Source organism: Panthera pardus, unplaced genomic scaffold (assembly GCF_024362965.1).
Source record: "Panthera pardus isolate Hobbes unplaced genomic scaffold, ASM2436296v1 HiC_scaffold_3, whole genome shotgun sequence".
Taxonomy (NCBI): Eukaryota; Metazoa; Chordata; class Mammalia; order Carnivora; family Felidae; genus Panthera; species Panthera pardus.
The window spans coordinates 38471125-38489308 of NW_026526876.1; the positions used below are offsets into that span (position 1 = coordinate 38471125).

Sequence of the window (18184 nt, forward strand, 5' to 3'; positions counted from 1 at the left end):
GGGTGTAGTCAAGAAGCACCTGGCAGAAGATGGGCACAGCAGCCCCGCCCTGGCACCCTGCCAGGTCCCCCCCACCCAAGCCCTTTCTTTGCGGGCCCCAGCCCAGGGCGCCTGGACAGAGTGGAAGAGGGCCACTGGGCAGGCCGGGAGGTGAGGAGAGGAGGAAGGGGAGGTCAGGGGTGGGGCTGACCCCCGCGGGAGGTCACCCGGGCAGTTAATCCAGCCTGACCGAGCAGGGATGAGCAGGGAGGAATTAGGGAGTTTACAACACCCTTTCATCCCGGAGCAGCCCGCCCGCCAGCCGGCCTGCCCAGCCTCCTCCTTCCTTCCTCTCTCTTTCTGCCCTTTTTTTTCCCCCTCTCCCTCCCTTTGCTGGCAGCCCAGCCCTAATAAAATGCAGTGTCTCCAGTAAGTCTGCCCGGCTGCCGCCTCGCTGCTCCTGCCTGCACGCAGCCCTCAAACCAAACTGCTCAGCTCAGCCCCGCCTGGCAGCTGCCACTTAACCCTTGCCAGCCCGGCTGGCGTCCGTGGGCGGAAGGCCCTCCTCCCTTCCGCCTCCATCGGGCAGGGGCAGGGGTGGGGGGGGGGGGAGGAGGCAAGGCTCGCCTCCTGGGAGGTAGAGGGGCGCGGTGATGGGGGGGCGGGTGGGGGTCCCCACTGTTCTGGAGCCCAGCCCAGAGGACCCCCAGGCCAGGTGCCTGTGACCGCCGGAGCCCCTTCCCTCTGACTTCTCATTGGTACGCTGCTTGGGACCTCGCAACAGCCCCAGGGGCCACCAGGGCGGGTGGGGCTTGTTGTCCCCGTTCGACAGATGAGGAAAGCGAGGGCCCGGCCTGCCGGGGAGGTTTCAGGCTGAGCCGGGTCACCTCTGCGGCTGGGTGGTGTTGCTGACTCTGGGTCCGAGACTTTTTTTCCGGCGCAGGGAGCTGTCGCCGCCTCGTTGGGCGCGCGCGCCCGTGCCTGTGCGTGACCCTGGGATGTGCGACCTGAGGGATGCGTGCGTGCGCACCTGTGTGTTGTGGGGGCTCCGTCTCCCAGAGGCTTGTGGCTTCGGCTTCGCACGTCCGTGCGACGCCAAGGGGTCTCGGGTGTGCGTCTGTGTCTGTGTCGCCGGTGGGAGTCCGTGTAGGTGTGAGGGCGGGGGAGAGGTCATCGCGTGTCCCGGAACGTGCGCGTGTGAGAGAGAGAGGTAGCTCACAAGCGAGTGCGTGCATTCACACTGCCTCCTGCCTGCCACCACCACGTGTCCCTCACACACCTCCATCCATTCCACCACCTCCAGTCCCGGAGTGGAGCCACTGGGATGGCGGGGGGGGGGGGGGGGGGGGGCGGTGGGCAGTGCTGGGCCCAGGCGGGTCAGTGGCACTGGCGAGAAGGCTCCGAGCCAAGGCTGAGCCTGAGAAGGTAAACACAGGACCCCCTTCGTCTGTTCGCTTCCCTCATCCAGCTCGGATCCCCGTGGCCCGGGGTCCCTGCCAGCTCTGGGAGTGAGCGAGCGAGCGAGCAGCGGTGTCCCCCCTGCCCCAGGCCCCACCCTCACCCCAAGCTGGAAGGGACAGACCAGAGAACGAGGGACCGGGGAGCGCCTGGGCGTGGAGTCAGGGGGGTTACACGCGTGTGCAAGCATGTCTGCGTGTGAGCCCAAGATCAAAGAGCAGCCCCGAGGTGACCCGGCGGCGGCGGCAGCAGCAGTGGCGGAAGGCAGCTGGCTGGCAGGGAACGCCAAGCCGCCAAGCAGAGTGGAGTCAGGGAGGCCACAGCTGGGAGCCTCCCACCCACCCAGACCGGCCCAAGTTGGGGGCCGCCACAGGGTCAGGAACACCTGCCACCAGGGGCCAGGCCCAGCCCAGCTCCTGAGCCCAGAGTCCCGGCAGTGGGTACTCAGGGCTCTGACTCCCCCAGGAGCTCCTAGAGGCTCACAGGCTTCTCTGCGCCAACTTCCCCAACTCCCAGACCCTCCCCGAGAGCTGTCTGCCTCCAGCCTCCAGTTCAAAGAGCTCAGCGGTTAGTTTCTTCTTTTTTATTAACGTTATATATAAAGATGGGTCCAGTAAGAAAGCAGAAGGGAGAAGGCTGGGAGGGAGTGGGTGTTGGCTTCTTTCCCGTCCCCCTAGGGTGGGACTCTGAGATCCACCAAGTGTCTCCCTGCTCCTGTACCTCCCACCAAACCCCAATCCAGCCGGAGCCCACATCCCTGTTTCTCTCTGCTCACAACGCACAGGCAGGTACGTCCAGGAGGCAAGGGCCACATAAATAGGAAACCACAGTAGGGAGGAGGCTGCTTCTCTCTGTTGTTCTTAAAAAAAAAAAAAAAAAAAAAATACATACTGTATATATAGCTACAGTCCTCCACCTCCCCTTTTCTTCGACGTTTGACCACATCAGGGTGGAGGAAGGTTAGCTCTGGGGGGGGGACGTCTGGGCCAAGGAGGGGTAGTGCTACCAGCCCTCCAGACAGCCACCCCCTCACCCCTAAAGGCACGGAGCCGCAACCCTGCCCTCTCTCTCCGCGCGCCTCACACACCGTTCTCCATCTGCGGGAGCGATCTGCTTCCAAAGCCACCGGAAAGGGGATGTTTCGGGGGGTCTGTCTTGCCTGGTAGGTTTCCTTGGAGATTTGGGGCTTGGCGCCCAAACTGCCAACTTACTGGAGGAGAGGAAGAGGTGGGTGGGGGTGGGGCAGGGCAGAGGTGCCCATGCAGGGGAGATTGGTCCTATCTGTTAACAATGCCCTTTGTTTTCCTAGTTTTCAACAGCTTTTAAAACCAAAGTTGTGCAAAGTCCTGTACACGGAAGAAGAAGTGGGTCCTTAGGAAAGACACCTGAGACCCACCACCCCTCTCTGACCAGAGGGGGAGAGAGGAGAGAGACGGCTCCTTGGGCTCTTCCCTCTAAAGCCACAAATATTAAAAGATACCCTCACTTGGGGGGGGGGGTTTCTTTGGTTTAACCCTCAAATCTGAAATGAGGGCTAGAAGTGCGGGCTGGGGGTTGACATCCCCACCCTGAGTCCTGGTCACCATGTCCAATGTCTTTTTGGCAGAAGGGATTGCTCAGGAAGTGGGGAGCCACAGGTGGCTTAGTGACTTAGGAGGAACCAGGCCTAGCAGGTCCCGGGATCCATGGTGCCTGGTGCCCCAGCCCAGGCCTGACCTGCAAATGCTGCACAGTGTCCCCGGTCCCCGAGTTCTCCAGTCTGCGGAATGAGCACTAAGTTTTAGAAGCTGGAAGGTGACGGGCCATGAAAAGCCAATCCAGGCTCCCGGAGCGGAAGGGGAACGGCTGTCCCAGCTGGAGTGGAGCGCCCCAACGTCTGGAGGGGTACCCCGGTGTCTAGGCAAGGGGGAGGGAGGTTCAGGGGACATCCTTGGTCCATGCAAATTTCATCTGGAAGCTCTTGGATCTCTGGAGGAAGGGGCAAGGGAAGGGGGAAAGGGGTGCCCTTTCCCCTGTGCTCCTCGATGATTCCTGAGTGTCGGCTAGGACAGAGGCGCCTTCTGCCTGGTCCCGGGTCCTTCGTGGGAGGTTCAGGTCAGGTGGGGTGCTCAGTACACAGCCCCAGGGTTGGGCGGGGGCCCGGGGGAGGCGTGATGCAGGGCGGCCGGCTGAGACGGCTGCTGCTGTAAGTGGGGTCCACTCAGGTTCTGTGCGTGGTACCAGGAGTTGGTGGGGTCGTCCAGATAGCTTGGGGAGGCACTGTAGGGGAGCGGCGGGGGCAGCTGGCTTCGGGCAGGGGCTGGAGTGGAGTGGGAGGAGGTGTCCCAGAGGGCAGGTGACGGGGGTGAGTTGCAGGCCATGGAATCACTATTGTTGGGGCTATGCTCCAGGGGCACCTCCCCGTTCTTATACAGCTTCTTGAATTTGGAGCGGCGGTTCTGGAACCAAATCTTCACCTGCATGGGAGGGGAACAGCAAAAAAAAAAAAAAAAAAAAAAGAGGGGGAGCTAGTTAGCCTCTCAGAACGCTTAGTGAAAACCCCAAAGGGCCCCAGCCTAGAAAAGGCAAGTCCAGGACCCCACCTTACACAAGACCCTGGCAAAACCTAGGTGTCCTGACTTCCCGGCCCAGTACCTTTTTTCGATCGGTGGGGGGGGCGGCGGTGGGGGTGGGGGTGGGGACTGCAGTTAGGAACATCCTGCACATGGGTCCAAATTCCTCTCCACCACCTATGAAGCGTGTGACCTTGGGCAAATCCCTGGACCTTTCTGATTCTTGCCTTCCCCATCTGCAACATGGGGATGACAGCCCCTACTTCCTAGGGTCACCAGGAGGCTCAGATAAGTTACGATGGGCAGTTGGTGGCATTTTGTTCACATGAGAAACTCATAAGCAGAGGCACACAGGTACCCAGAGACAAACCCACACCCACATAAGCATTTCCATGTGCAGGAATGTACCCACTCACAGCTTCACACTCAGACACCAGATTACAAAGATACACACACACACACATATACACACACGCACGCCCGCACAGATGCACCCAGATAAATGCCCTGTGAACTCGAGCGCCCGCGTTCACACACTCAGGCGTGGACGAGCCCTCCGGGGCTGGCTAATGGGGGTGACCTGGGGACTCAGGAGCAGGTGAGCCATGATTCTCTAAATTTCCCTTGGGGTATCTCCCCCTCCCCCTGCTGCTCCCCACCCCGTGTGACTGGTACAAACAATGAATCAGCTCCTCACTGGGTGACCCAGATTCCCAGCGGACAGGGCCCCACGCAGCCAGCCGCCCGCAGTAACCCAGGCCCGCCTGTCAACACCTGTAGGGAGCCAGACATCCACCAGCCACTCCGCCCCTGAGCAGCGACAGGCTGCGGGGGGCTTTAGGATCAGGCTGGGGGTAGGGGTGGAGCTCACCTTTGCGTTCCTATCCCCCTTTGGTGGGGAACCTCCCTTCCTGGCTTTGGGGCAGAGGAAGGGGTGAAGCATTTAGATGCCGAACATGAATGGGGTGTTTTGAGACAAGGGCACATTTTTGTACATGCACTCACCAGTGTGCACAGTCATGTACACGTGTCCCTCCATCTGTAAACACACTGCCCCCTCCTTATGCGACCATTCCCCCAGCGCACCCAGACCCGTTAGCACGTGGGCAAATATCCATGCATATACACATATACGTCCACTGCTACACACACATGCCTGGCCTGGGGGTGGGGGAAGACACGAAAGGGACTCCCATTAAGTGAGTGACAGGCACTGCGTGGGAGCTGGGGAGTCTGGAGCAAGGGGAGGAAACTTCTCCCGGTGGCAGACACACACGGTTGCACAGGTTCACAAATATGCACGCCTGTACACGTTTTAATGCAGAGACTTCCGACAGGAGTTGAGACTTGGCATGGGGGAGGGGTGGCCTTCCATCTACAGGCCAGGGTTTCGAGGGCCTGCAGGGGATTTCAAAGGCCAGCCCGGTTCAGCGGCGCCTACCCACCCCCCGCCCCCACCCCCATCCCCGGGGTCCTGCGCGGGGCCCCACCGAGCACCCCCCTCCCCCCCCCTTCCCCCGTCCTTGCTCGCCCGACACTGACCTGTGTCTGCGTGAGGCCCAGCTGCGCGGCCAGCTCCGCGCGTTCGGGCAGCGCCAGATACTGGGCCTTCTGGAAGCGGCGCTGCAGGGCGGCCAGCTGGTAGCTGGAGTAGATGGTGCGGGGCTTGCGGACCTTCTTGGGCTTCCCGTTCACCATGCGCACCTCGGCTTCCGGCTCCTCCTTCACGGACACTGCGGGCAACGCACCGGGCGGGGGGCGGCTCAGCCTGGGCCTGCGCGCCCCCGCGCCCCCGCGCCCCCCGACGCTCTCCGGGTTTCCCGGCCGCGCGCGCTCCGCCGCCCGCGCCCCGACAGGCGGCGACCGAGCCGGAGCCGGAGCCGGAGCGGAGCCGGAGCCGGCGGCCGCCCACGACGCGCGCTCCCAGCTCGCAGCTCCGCGCCCGGCCCCCGGAGCGCGGTCCCCGGCGCCGGCCACCCGGGCGAGGACGGGCCGCGGCTTCGCTCCGACGCCTTCCCGGCTCGCCACCCGCCTGCTGGCCGCCTCCTTCTCGCCCCCACCTTGCCCTCGGTCACCTCTCTAGCTCTTTCCCTCCGTTCTTCCTCCCCCCTCCCCCCTGCTTTTTTTTTTTTTAACTTTTTAAATTTTAGAATAATTTTAGATTCTCAGAAAAGTGGCAAGCATAGTACGGATTCTCTGTTCCTTCCTTCCCTCCTTTTTTTTTTTTTTTTTTTTTCCTGTCCCTTCCTCTGCTCCTTTCCCTCACTTTGTCACTCCACGTTTGTCTTCGGCTCTTTCTCCACCTTTCTCTTTTTCCGCTTTCCCACTTCTCAGGCTCTGCTTTCTGGGGTGTGTGTGTGTGTGTGTGTGTGTGTCTCCATGTCCCCCTTACCATTCCCCCTCTCCCGGCCCATATCCAGACGGCCCCTGCAGCTTCGAGTCCCCGCTGCCTACCCCCAAGCCTTCGGAACCCGATGGAAGAGCTGAAGTGCTTGCGAAAGCACCCGATTCGGAGGTCCCCTGACACCCCACGCTCTTCCCCTTCCTCCCCTAACTGGCCCCATCCTCCCTGAGACCGCGGTGCACAGCTTCGGGACTGGAGGGTCATCTGTCCCCTCTGGGGGTCTTCTAGCCCACCTTGTCTAACTTTATACAGCACTTTTTTTTTTTTTTTTTTTAACCCTCGACGTTTCCCTAGATATGGGCTTCAATTCCCCGCCTTCCTCTCCCTGGGGGAACCCTCCAAGGTCTCACCTGGATCCTGGGCGGGCAGTGGCTGCTCCCGGTACGCCCCGTATTGCCGGTAGGAGGCTCCATAAGTATATTCCGACTTGGGCGAGTAAGCGCCCGTGCCCGCAAGCCCGTTGAGATTGAACTGGTGGTGGTAGGTGTAGGGGTTCACGGTCTGGCCGTAGGGCTGGCCCGAGTAGTAGTCGTGCTGGGGAGCGCTGTAGTAGCCCAGATCAGTGACAGAGGACTCGGGCAGGGTGGGCGAGTCCTTGGAGCCTGCATGGCAGCTTAGCGAGCTGGAGATGTCGGTGAGGATGCTGCTGAGCTTGCGATCGAAGGAGCCACTCATCCTGGCGGGCGCCGCGAGTCCTGGGGCTGGCCTGGGCCGCCGAGCCGAAGCCGGCAGGGGCGCGGAGGAGGCGCAGGAGACGAGGCAGGCGTGAGCGTTGGAGAGCCGAGGGGAGGGCCCGCAGGGTCTCGGGGGAGGGGAGGTCGAGGGGCGCCTAGACCATGGCAGGCCTTCGGGCGGTCGCTGCGCGCCTCTCGTCGCGTCCCAAGCCACAGTCAAATGCTGCCAGCTCCGCCCGGCCAGCCGGTTATAGACTCAATAGTGGAGTCTCGGAGGGAGGCTCCAGCGCTCTGATTGGCTGCAAGTCTTGCCTTCGAGGCAAAACATGCTCTTGCGCTCTTTCGTTCTCTTTCTCTCCTCTCTCCCCCCCATTCTTTGTTGTTACCCAAACACACACACACACACACACCCCTCGTTCCCCCTCCTGTGGCTCCCGCCCCCAGTCCAGATAACTCCCAGCGTCTCTGAAGGAAGGAGTTGGGGGGAAGAGTGTCTCTGCGGGCCCCCAGGATTTGTCAGTCTGTCTGTCTCCCTGGCTGCGGCTGGGAGGTGGGCTCAGGTGCGATGGGGAGGCAGGGGCATTTGCCTATTGGGTGTTCGCGGTGGGGGGTGGGGGGAGGTGGTCCAAGGTGGTGTGTGTGTGTGTGTGTGTGTACCCTGTGCAAATGACAGGCAGACAAATGTGCCCAGCGTGGGAAGGCCCCAGGGCTCTGGAAAATATTTTAATTTCTTTTAAAATCAGAAGAAAAGGGGAAGACATTTTAGGTTGAGGAAAATGTTTCAGTATATGAGATTAATATATTTACAGCAGTGCAATCATAAAACGTAATCTTGAATGTCTTTATAGAGGAAGGGGCCCATCAGGCAAAAGTGCCTCGGGCCTGTGAAAGTCCTAATGGGGCCCAGAGAGGGTCCTGTTTTGGGGGCGGGGGCAGGGGTGTGTGGATTTAGGGGCTTAGGCAGCCGTTGGAGGTGCATAACCTGCCCGTGGTGCAGCTTCAGAAATGGCCCAGGCTTGCTAGAGGGAGCAGAGGATCTGGGGTCCCCATGAGGTTGGGTGAGATAAGAGGCTGGCTCTCTGTGCTTTAGTAAGTTTGGGGTCAGAATCTGTGCACTGGGGACAACACTGGGGGAATGTGGGCATTTTTAGAGATGAGGTATATGGGACGGGTGTAGTTGGGGTATGTGGTGTGAGGGTTACACGTGTTCTGCAGTATACAGCGATGCACATGAGAGCAGGCCCGTGTGTGTGTGTGTGTGTGTGTGTGTGTGTGTGTGTATGTGTGTGTGAACCCGCCACCGCGAGGGTATAAGCAGTGTGAGTGGAGGGCCACGGGAGGGGGATGTCTCCGTGTGAATGTGTCATTGTATGCCAATGTGTATAAAACTCTTAGCACCTTCTCAGTCGACCCATGATGCTCCATTGAGTCCTGTCCCTCCAAGAAGGCCCTGGAAAAGAGGCTCCCCTTCCTGCCGACGGGCCGCTCCTAAGTCCCGTCTGGCCCGCAAAGTCGTCCAAGTTGTTCCCAACGCCTACAGCATTTCTCCACGCCACCCCCAATGCTGCTCTCCGCCTTTCTTTGGCGGGGGGAGGAGGGGGAGCTCCTCCAACTCTCAGTTCCTGGCCGCATACGACCTTCACACAGGGCAGCCTCGTCAATTCTCATGTCCCTTCAGTCTGCCCGGCGGTGCTAACGCGACTCAGGACGCGCAGTGCCAGCGCGCCACCTTGTGGTCATTTCTGGGCTCTGCAGCCTCCCCACGTCTCGCCAGTCCGGGGGAGGGGCTTCCTACCTAGACTCCTAACGTCCCGCAGGGAAGGATGCAGGGGGCTCTGTGGCCCCTTCCAAAGTCAGACCCTGCGGACAGGATGCCAGGCAAATCCCCGGGACTTAGCTGCAGCTGGCGGAGGCAAAAGGCCCCCGTCCCCGGGCGGAGGGGCAGGAGTGTCCGCCAGGTCTGAACCGCTCCGGGGAGGCCGCAGCGTGGGAAAGGTGGGGGCGGGGGCCGGGCGAGGGGAGCGCTATCTGCCCGTCTATCTCCGCGTCCCCCCAGCGCCTATCGCCCGCCGCTCTGAGCCCATGGCGGGGCGAGTTGCCACCCGCTCGGGATGCCCTCTGTTCTGTTGCCAAGAGGGCGCCTAGAAAGCCCGAGGCGTTGGGGGCAGCGAGGGCACTGGCCCGGCCGGCTCCCCTCCCACAATGCGAGAGGGAGAGGCGGGCAGGGCCTGCTTTGGAGCCCCCTGCTCCCCACAGAAAGGGGACAGCGTCTGGCAAGCCCCTTCTCGGGGGTTCATTCATTCATTCATTCACAACCGAGAAAGAGGGCCCAGGTGAGTCCTCACGGAAGCCTCACTCCCGTTCCCTCCTGGTCGCCACCCCAGCCTGCGGCTCCTGAGCTCCGCGAGTGAGCACTGGACTGGGAGTCCGGAACCCTGGAGTCACGACAGGGTGGTGGTGGTGGCGGATGACAGTAGCATAGTTTCTACGCTCCATTCTGCTCTGAAGGTCTGAAAGAAATGGACAAAAGCTGCAGCATGAAAGACTGAGGTGAGCCATTAAACAATAGTTGGGGAGCGTGCGATTGGCATCTGGTCCTCCATTGCACTGTGTGCTCCGAGCCGCCAGGGACTGTATCTCCCAGCTCACTACCACCTTCCAGATACCTACGGCAGCCCTGACACACACCACTTCAGCGCTCAGTTGATGTTTGTTGAATGAATAACGGAGACCCTCTGGTATTGGAGAGGGGCTGAGCATCGCGCGCAGGGTTAGGAAAGACGGGAGGCACGGAGCGGGCACCGGGATGAAGCTACCCCTGGCTCGAGGATAAGATCAAGAGTAGCTTCCCCGAGAGGGCCATCCGCTGGCAGGCTCAGGGTGGTAAGGTGGCCAGAGGATGCAGTGGGACCAGTTGCCACCTGCTGCACCTCATCTGGGCCGATGAGATGAGCAGGTGGCCGCCGGGCGGAGTCCTGCTCCCCGGGGGGGAGGGATGATGCAGCCTTTTAGGGGCCTCTGGGAGGCTGGCAGGACGGAGGAGCAGGGTTGGCCAATGTACAGGTCAGACTCCATCGTCCCCCCTCTCCCTGGGCACGAGAAAAGGCATACTGTTGAAGCAGGCTGTCTCCTGGAGCCCGGTGTCGTGCTCTCTGGGCATGGCACAGCCACTGGGCGTCCAGGGTGCGGGGTCTGAGGGGAGGAACTCGGAAAGACGGAGCCCAGCCCTTGCTCTCTCTTTTGCCTGGGAAGCTGACGCCATCTAGTGGTCAATGTAAGGAGGCCAGAGTCCGGCTCCCCTGGGGAGACCTGCTCAGGGGGCCACGTGCAAAGCCCCCACCTTCAGACCCAGAAGGAATATTCTTCTTACTGGTTTTAGGAGCCCTATCAGCACTAAATAGTCACTCTTCATCATCACCTTGCCTTACTCCGCAGCGGGTGCCTCTCTCCCCACCCACCCATCCTTGACCAGCCTGTGGCTCCTTCCCTCAGGTTTCTCGTTTGCAAATCAAAAAGTGGAGGGGCGCCTGGTTTGTGAGTTCGAGCCCTGCATTGGGCTTTGTGCTGACAGCTCAGAGCCTGGAGCTGCTTTAGATTCTGTCTCTCTCTCTCTCTCTCTCTCTCTCTGCCCCTCCTCCACTCGTGCTCTATCTCTCTCTGTCTGAATAAATGTTAAAAATTTTTTTTTACAGTGGATTATTAGATGGCCTCTGAGGCCCCTTTGAGCTTTGTAAATTCCCAGATTCTTGTCACTCAAGGGGGAACTCTCCTTCACCTTCTCACCAGCTGCCTTGGAGATATATCCCAGGCATCCAGAACTTCGCAACCTGGAGGCCTTCTGGAATTCTTCATCATCCATCCAATAAATCCTTCCTGAGCCTCCATTGTACTTGGTGCCGGGGATGGAGCGCTGAGCAAGACAGACACAATGCTCCCTCCATGGAGCAGGAGCCCAAAGTCCAGCAGGAGAAGTGGACAGAGAAGCAGCCAGTTTCACTACCATATGACACGTAATGGGACAGGGGTAGCAGGGACTGCTGTGACATGGAGGCAGGGAGGTCTCTGAACTGAGACCTGAAGCGTGTGTGAGACTCAGCTGGGAGAAGCAGGGATACGGGGAAGGGGGAGAGTTCAGGGGCAAGTCTGCGCAAAGGCTCATGGGCCAGCCTGGGGCGTGGCATTGGGGAGGGTTGGTTAAAGGCGAAGCTGGAGGGGAGCCGGAGGACACAGGGCCCTTAGAACCCCAGAGCAGAAGAGTGGGCTTCATTTAGTGGCTACAGCGCACCACTGAAAGATTTTAATCAGGGGAGAGCCATGATTGGATTTTGGTTCTAGAAGGATCCCTCTTGCTGCTATGTAAGGATGAGTCAGAGGGGCAAGATTGGAGGCTGGGGGACTGTGAGGAGGCTCCTGAAGGAGTCCAAGAGACAAGGCAGTTGGGTCCAGGTGAAGGAGGTGGCAATGAGGGTGGAGAGAAGCAGATCCGTTTGAGAGACAGTGGGGGAATAAGCCCCAGGCTTCTGACTTGGGTAACTAAGTGGAAAGAGAAGACCATTCTCAGAGAGAGAGAGAGAGAGAGAGAGAGAGAACCATGGGCTGCTTGATGAAGAAGAGGGTGCTTCCGGTTTTGTTTTGCTTTTTAAAACTTAAAAAAAATTTTTTTTAACGTTTATTCATTTTTGAGAGACGGAGACAGAGCATGAGCAGGGGAGGGGCACAGAGAGAGAAGGAGACACAGGATCCGAAGCAGGCTCCAGGCTCTGAGCTGTCAGCACAGAGCCCGACGCGGGGCTCGAACTCACAAATCGCGAGATCATGACCTCAGCCGAAGTCGGACGCCCAATCGACTGAGCCACCCAGGCGCCCCGATTTTTTGTTTTTAAATAAATGGAAGTAAACAGTGTATACTCTTTTATGTCTGGCTTGTTTTGTTCAACATTATGTTTGTGTGGGTTTGATGTTACTGGATATATTTGTAGATCATTCATTTTCACTGTCTTATGCAGGTTTCTGTCATGTGAACATGCCGCCATTTATTTATCTGTTCTCCTGTTGATGGGCATTTGGGTGGTTTCCAGTTGGGGGCTATCATGAGTAGCACTGTGAACATTCTCGTACATGTCTTTCGGTGCACACATGTGCACACTGCTGTTGGGTCCCTAAGAGTGGAATTGTGGGCCATAAGGACGTCTGTCTGGCTTCAGAAGATACTGCCAAATCATTCTCCCAAGCGCTGGGGCCCTTAGCTCGGTTCTGACCATGTTGAGTTTGAGCGTCTTTGAGGCATCTACGAGGAGCTGTCCAGCAGGCAGTTGCCTTCATGGATCTGAAAAATCAATAAAGAAGCTGGACTGGAGATACACATTGAGGGTTTGGGGCATCCTGTGGTAAGCGGGTGCAGGTGCGATGGTCCAGGAAGGGAGGGAGAGAAGAGAGCCAAGGAGGGTTCTGGGTTGCCCCTGTGAGAGAGTGGCCAGATGGGTGGGAGGCAGCGCAGAGGGAAGTGGTCCTGAGTGTGTGCTGGGGAGTGCTGAGAGAGGGTCTCGAGAAGGGGGAGTGGCCGGTCAGCAAGGTCAAATCCTGCTGTGGACATACGGTCCAGGCAGGATAAGGACTGAGATGTGCCCTTTGGATGACATTTCAAGGGAGCAGTCAGTGATATCAGGGAGAGCGGGTTCAGTGGAGGGGAAGCTGGAAGGGTGTGTGTGTGTGTGTGTGTGTGTGTGTGTGTGTGTGTGTGAAATGGAAGCAAGCTTGTTTAGATGTCAATGATGACAGCCAGTAGAGACAGGTTAATCAAGACTTCCATCCCTGAGTAGGTGGGAGGGGAAGGATCTGGAACCCCACCCAAGGAGTTAGCCTCACAGCAGATTCTCCCTTGTGTTGAGTCAAGAGGGGAGATGAAATGATAAGGGCTGGCTTTCATGGAACACTCACTGGGTGCCAGGCGCTGTTCAAAACAGTCTACACACGGGGCGCCTGGGTGGCGCAGTCGGTTAAGCATCCGACTTCAGCCAGGTCACGATCTCGTGGTCCGTGAGTTCGAGCCCCGCGTCAGGCTCTGGGCTGATGGCTCGGAGCCTGGAGCCTGTTTCCGATTCTGTGTCTCCCTCTCTCTCTGCCCCTCCCCTGTTCATGCTCTGTCTCTCTCTGTCCCAAAAATAAATAAAAAACGTTGAAAAAAAATTAAAAAAAAAAAACAGTCTACACATGAGTTCATTTACTATCCCACTGCTCTGAGGTGGGCAGTCACATGTCTACCTCTTAACAGAGGGGGAAACGGAGGCACAGAGGAGCTAAGTAAGTGGCGCATTCGAGATTTGAGCTCAGGTAGTCTGATTTTTTAAAAAAACATTTGAAAAATGTTTATTTATTTATTTATTTTGAGAGAGAGAGAGAGAGAGAGAGCACAAACAGGGGAGGGACAGAGAGAGGGAGATAGAGAATCCCAAGCAGGCTCCGTGCTGTCAGCATGGAGCCTGACATGGGGCTCGAACTCATAAACTGCGAGATCATGACCTGAGCTGAAATCAAGAGTCAGACACTCAACCGACTGAGCCGCCCAGGCTCCCTGAGGCAGTCTGACTTTTAACCTCTATGGGGTGGAGGTACGCTTGCAGGTTTGGAGTCAGAAGTAAATTTAAAAAAATTTTTTTAAGTAATATCTACACCCAACGTGGGGTTCAAACTCAAGACCCCAAGATCAAGAGTCAGATGCTCTACTGACTGAGCCAGCCAGGTGCCCCTCAGAAGTACATTTAAAACAATTTTTTTTTTTTACATTTATTTGTTTTGAGAGGCAGAGTGGGACAAAGTGAGAGTGGGGGAGGGGTAGAGAGAGAAGGAGACACAGAATCGGAAGCAGGCTCCAGGCTCTGAGCTGTCAGCACAGAGCCCAACGCGGGGCTCGAACCCACAAACCGTGAGATCATGACCTGCACCGAAGTCAGGCACCTAACCGACTGAGCCACCCAGGCGCCCAATACAGAAGTAAATCTGATAGTGTGGGGTACAGGACACATGGGTACTTGCTACGCCATTCTTTGTACTTTTCTGGGTGTTTGAAACATTTCGGAGTAAAAAGAATGACTCGAGGTATTTGGGAGTTCCTGTATGGGTGTGTGTGCAAGGTAGGTGTGAAGTTAATAGCTGAGGACAGGGAAGGTGATGGGACCAGAGGCTTAAAGAAAGTGCAGAAAGGTGAGCAAGGCTTACGTGTAGTTTCTGCCATGGGGACCAGGGAAAGGACTGACCAGGGAAAGGAAGAACTTTGGGCTGCCACAGCCCTTTCTGTGGAGGGAGTCTATGACGTTGTAGAGACCCCAGGGTGCATGGTGGGGACCATCCCAGGTGGTGGCCTGCTCTCCAGCTGGACTTCGTGACAGGCTATGAGCAGACAGTTGGGTCGACCAGGATGGAGGTCTGTTGGCCATGCAAGGGAGAAGCATCCATTAGATAAGTGGTAACTGAAGTGGTTTGTAGGGGAGTCCAAGTTGAGCAAAGGAGGAAGTGAAGAGTGGGGTGATTGGTGGAGAAGTGGAAGAGAAGTCCAGGCTGGAGATCCCCATGAGATAAGAGGGAGGCCGCAAGGGCATCACGGAGGGAGCACTCTTGGGGTCAGGGTGCAGGAGGTTGGAATTTGTACAAGCTACAGAAAACCAAAGAAGAGAAAATCTTGAACGAAGCCGGAAGGGAAAGCACCACCTTATTTATGGAAGAATTTATATGAATTATGGGGGTGCCTAGCTGGCTGAGTCAGTAGAGCATGCAACTCTTGATCTCCAGGTCATGAGTTCAAGCCCCATGTTGGGTATACAACTTACTTAAAAAAAAAATGAAATAAAAAATAAAGTTAAAAAAATACATCAAATTATATTGGATGTCTCAGAAACCACGCAAGCAAGAACAGAGTAGAGTGACATCTTTAGTGTTGAAAGAAAAAAACCAACATAGAATACTGCATCTAGTGAAAATATCCTTCAAAGGTGAGCATAAATAAATACTTTCTCAGTCAAACAAAAGCTGAGGGAATTTGTTGCCAGTAGACTTGCCTTGGAGGAAATGGTAAAAGAGTTTTTCGGAAAGAAGGAAAATGGTAAAGGTCAAAAGCTCAAGTTCCACATAAAGAAAGGAAGAGCTTAAGAGAAGGAATAAATGAAAATAAAATATTTTATTTTGCTTATTCTTAATTTATCTAAGAGAAAAATGTTCATATAATCATAGCAAAAATATATTGGGTAATTATAGCTTATGGATAAGTGAAATGAGTTACATCAAAGTGATAAGGGACAGGAGGAAGAAATAAGGGAATGTTCTCTTAAAAGTACTAGCCATGAAGGAGAATAGTATTATTTGAAAATGGATCTAGATCAGGCTAAGTGTGTGTCACAAACTCTAGGGATGCTACTAAAAACATTTTTTAAGGCTTTTTCATTTATTTAAGTAATCTCTACACCCCATGTGGGGCTTGAACTCATGACCCCAAGATCAAGAGTCACACACGCTCTTCCTACTGAGCCAGCCAGGTGCCTGTAAAAATATTTTTTAAAGTAGGTTCCACACTCAGCATGGAGCCCAATATGGGGCTTGAACTCACAACCCTGAGATCAAGAGTCAGACACTTAACTGACTGAGCCACCCGGGAGCCCCTAAAATATTTTTTAATGTTTTATTTATCACTTTTTAGAGAAAGAGAGACAGAGCATGAGCAGGGGAGGGGCAGAGAAAGAGGGAGACACAGAAACCTAAGCAGCCTCCAGGCTCCGAGCTGTCAGCACAGAGCCCGACGCGGGGCTTGAACTCATGAACTGTGAGATCATGACCTGGGCTGAAGTCAGACACGTAACCGACTAAGTGACCCAGGCACCCCTAAAATATTTTTTAATTTAATTTTTTTATTTTTTTAATGTTATGTTTCTTTTTGAGAGAGAGATAGAGAGAGAGCGAGAGAGCACCAGAGGGGGAGGGACAGAGTCAGAGAGACAGTGGGGACAGAGGATCCAAAGTGGGCTCCATGCTGATAGCAGGGAGCCTGATGTGGAGCTCAGACTCACGAACCATGAGATCATGACCTGAGCTGAAGCTGGTTACTCAACCAACTGAGCCACCCAGGCGCCCCAAAATATTTAAAAAATTTTTAATTTAATTTTAGTATTTTTTGAAGTGATCTCTACTCCCAACATGGAGATCGAACTTATGACCCTGAGGTCAAGAGTCACACGTTCCACTGGCTGAGCCAGCCAGGCACCCCAACGCCTAAAATACTTTTATTTATTTATTTTTTCAACGTTTTTTTTAAATTTATTTTTGGGACAGAGAAAGACAGAGCATGAACGGGGGAGGGGCAGAGAGAGAGGGAGACACAGAATCGGAAACAGGCTCCAGGCTCCGAGCCATCAGCCCAGAGCCTGACGCGGGGCTCGAACTCACAGACCGCGAGATCGTGACCTGGCTGAAGTCGGACGCTTAACGGACTGCGCCACCCAGGCGCCCCCTAAAATACTTTTAAAAGAAGTATAATTGGTATGCTAAGGGAGGAGAGAAAATGGAATAATATAGAACGCTCAACTAAAGCCAGAGAAGGTAGAAAAAGGGGGGACAGATTTCAAAAACAAAGAAACAGAGAATAAGTGCAGTAAACAGAAAACAGCCACTGATATGGAAGGTATGAATCCAACTCTGTCAACAATCATTTAAATGTGAATGATATCAGTACATCAATGAAAAGACTGACAGGGTGGATAAAAAACAAAACAAAACCCAACCCAGCCACGCGTTGTTTATAAGAAACCCACTTCAAATATAAAGATACAGTCGATTACATGTCAAGGAATCAAGAAAAATATACCATGCTAACACTAATCAAAAGAAAGCTGGAGTGGGGCGGGGCACCTGGCTGGCTCTGTTGGTGGAGCATGCAACTCTTGATCTCAGGGTCATGAGTTTGAGCCCCACATTGGGCGTAGAGCTCACTAGAAAAAAAAAAAAAGGAAAAGAAAAAGAAAAAAGAAAGCTGGAAGAGCTTTACTGGTTTCAGACAAAGCAAACTTCAGAGTGGGGAAAATAATCAGGGATGAAGAGGGGCATCACATAATAAACGGGTTTATTCTCCAAGAAAACGTGACAATCTTTGATGTATACGCACCCAACGTGAGTGTCAAAACATGCGAGGCAAAAAGCAATTGAACTACAAGAGGAAAAAGACAAATCCGCTCTTAGAGTTGGAGACTTCAACACACCTTCATTAGTGGTTGAGTTTGAATTATGGGTTTGAAGAACCGCAAGGAGGCCAGTAGGGTTGGAGAGAGAGTGAGCAAGAGCACCAGAAGACGAAGACAAAGAGGTGACGTGATGGATATGGAGGGACCACATAGGGCCTTGCAGGATATCGTAAGGACTTTGACTTCTACTCAAAGTGAGATGCGGTGCATCAGAACAGAAGAGTGGCACAGTTTGACTTCTTTTTTACTGGAATGTGTGTCGGTGTGGATTTTTCAAACTTATCCTACTTGGAACACTTTGAGATTCTTGGAGGTGTAGATTCATGCCTTTCATCAAAGTTGGCCATTGTTTCTTCACATACTCTTTCTGCACCCCTTCTCTGTCTGGGACTCCCACAGTGCATGTGTTGGTGAACTTGATAGTGTCCCACAGTTCTCCTAGGCTCTGTCCTTTTTCTTTTTTTCTTTCTGTCCATTAGGCTGGACGATTTCTAAAATTTTTTTCAACGTTTTTAATTTATTTTTGGGACAGAGAGAGACAGAGCATGAACAGGGGAGGGGCAGAGAGAGAGGGAGACACAGAATCAGAAACAGGCTCCAGGCTCCGAGCCATCAGCCCAGAGCCTGACGCAGGGCTCGAACTCACAGACCGCGAGATCGTGACCTGGCTGAAGTCGGACGCTTAACCGACTGCGCCACCCAGGCGCCCCTAGGCTGGACGATTTCAATCGACTTTCCATCACCGATTCTTCTTCTTGTTCAAATCTACTGTTGAACCCCTCTAATGAATTTTTCGTTGCAGGTACTGTACTTTTAAGCTCCAGAATTTCTGTTTGGTTTCATTTGATAACTTCTATCTCATTGATATTCTCTATTTGTTCAGACACCGTTCCCTTG

General features: G+C 55.1%; 1 protein-coding gene across 1 annotated transcript; it reads right to left on the reverse strand.

The window, feature by feature from the left end:
• Nucleotides 1–2005: 2005 nt before the first annotated feature.
• Nucleotides 2006–7310, reverse strand: DLX3 (distal-less homeobox 3). Its single transcript, XM_019415819.2, has 3 exons — nt 6744–7310; nt 5532–5722; nt 2006–3893 (listed from the first exon to the last, which is right to left on the reverse strand). The coding sequence occupies exons 1-3, from the start codon at nt 7066–7068 to the stop codon at nt 3546–3548; spliced, it is 864 nt and encodes a 287-aa protein (XP_019271364.1). The 5' UTR covers nt 7069–7310; the 3' UTR covers nt 2006–3545.
• Between the last annotated feature and the right edge of the window lie 10874 nt (nt 7311–18184).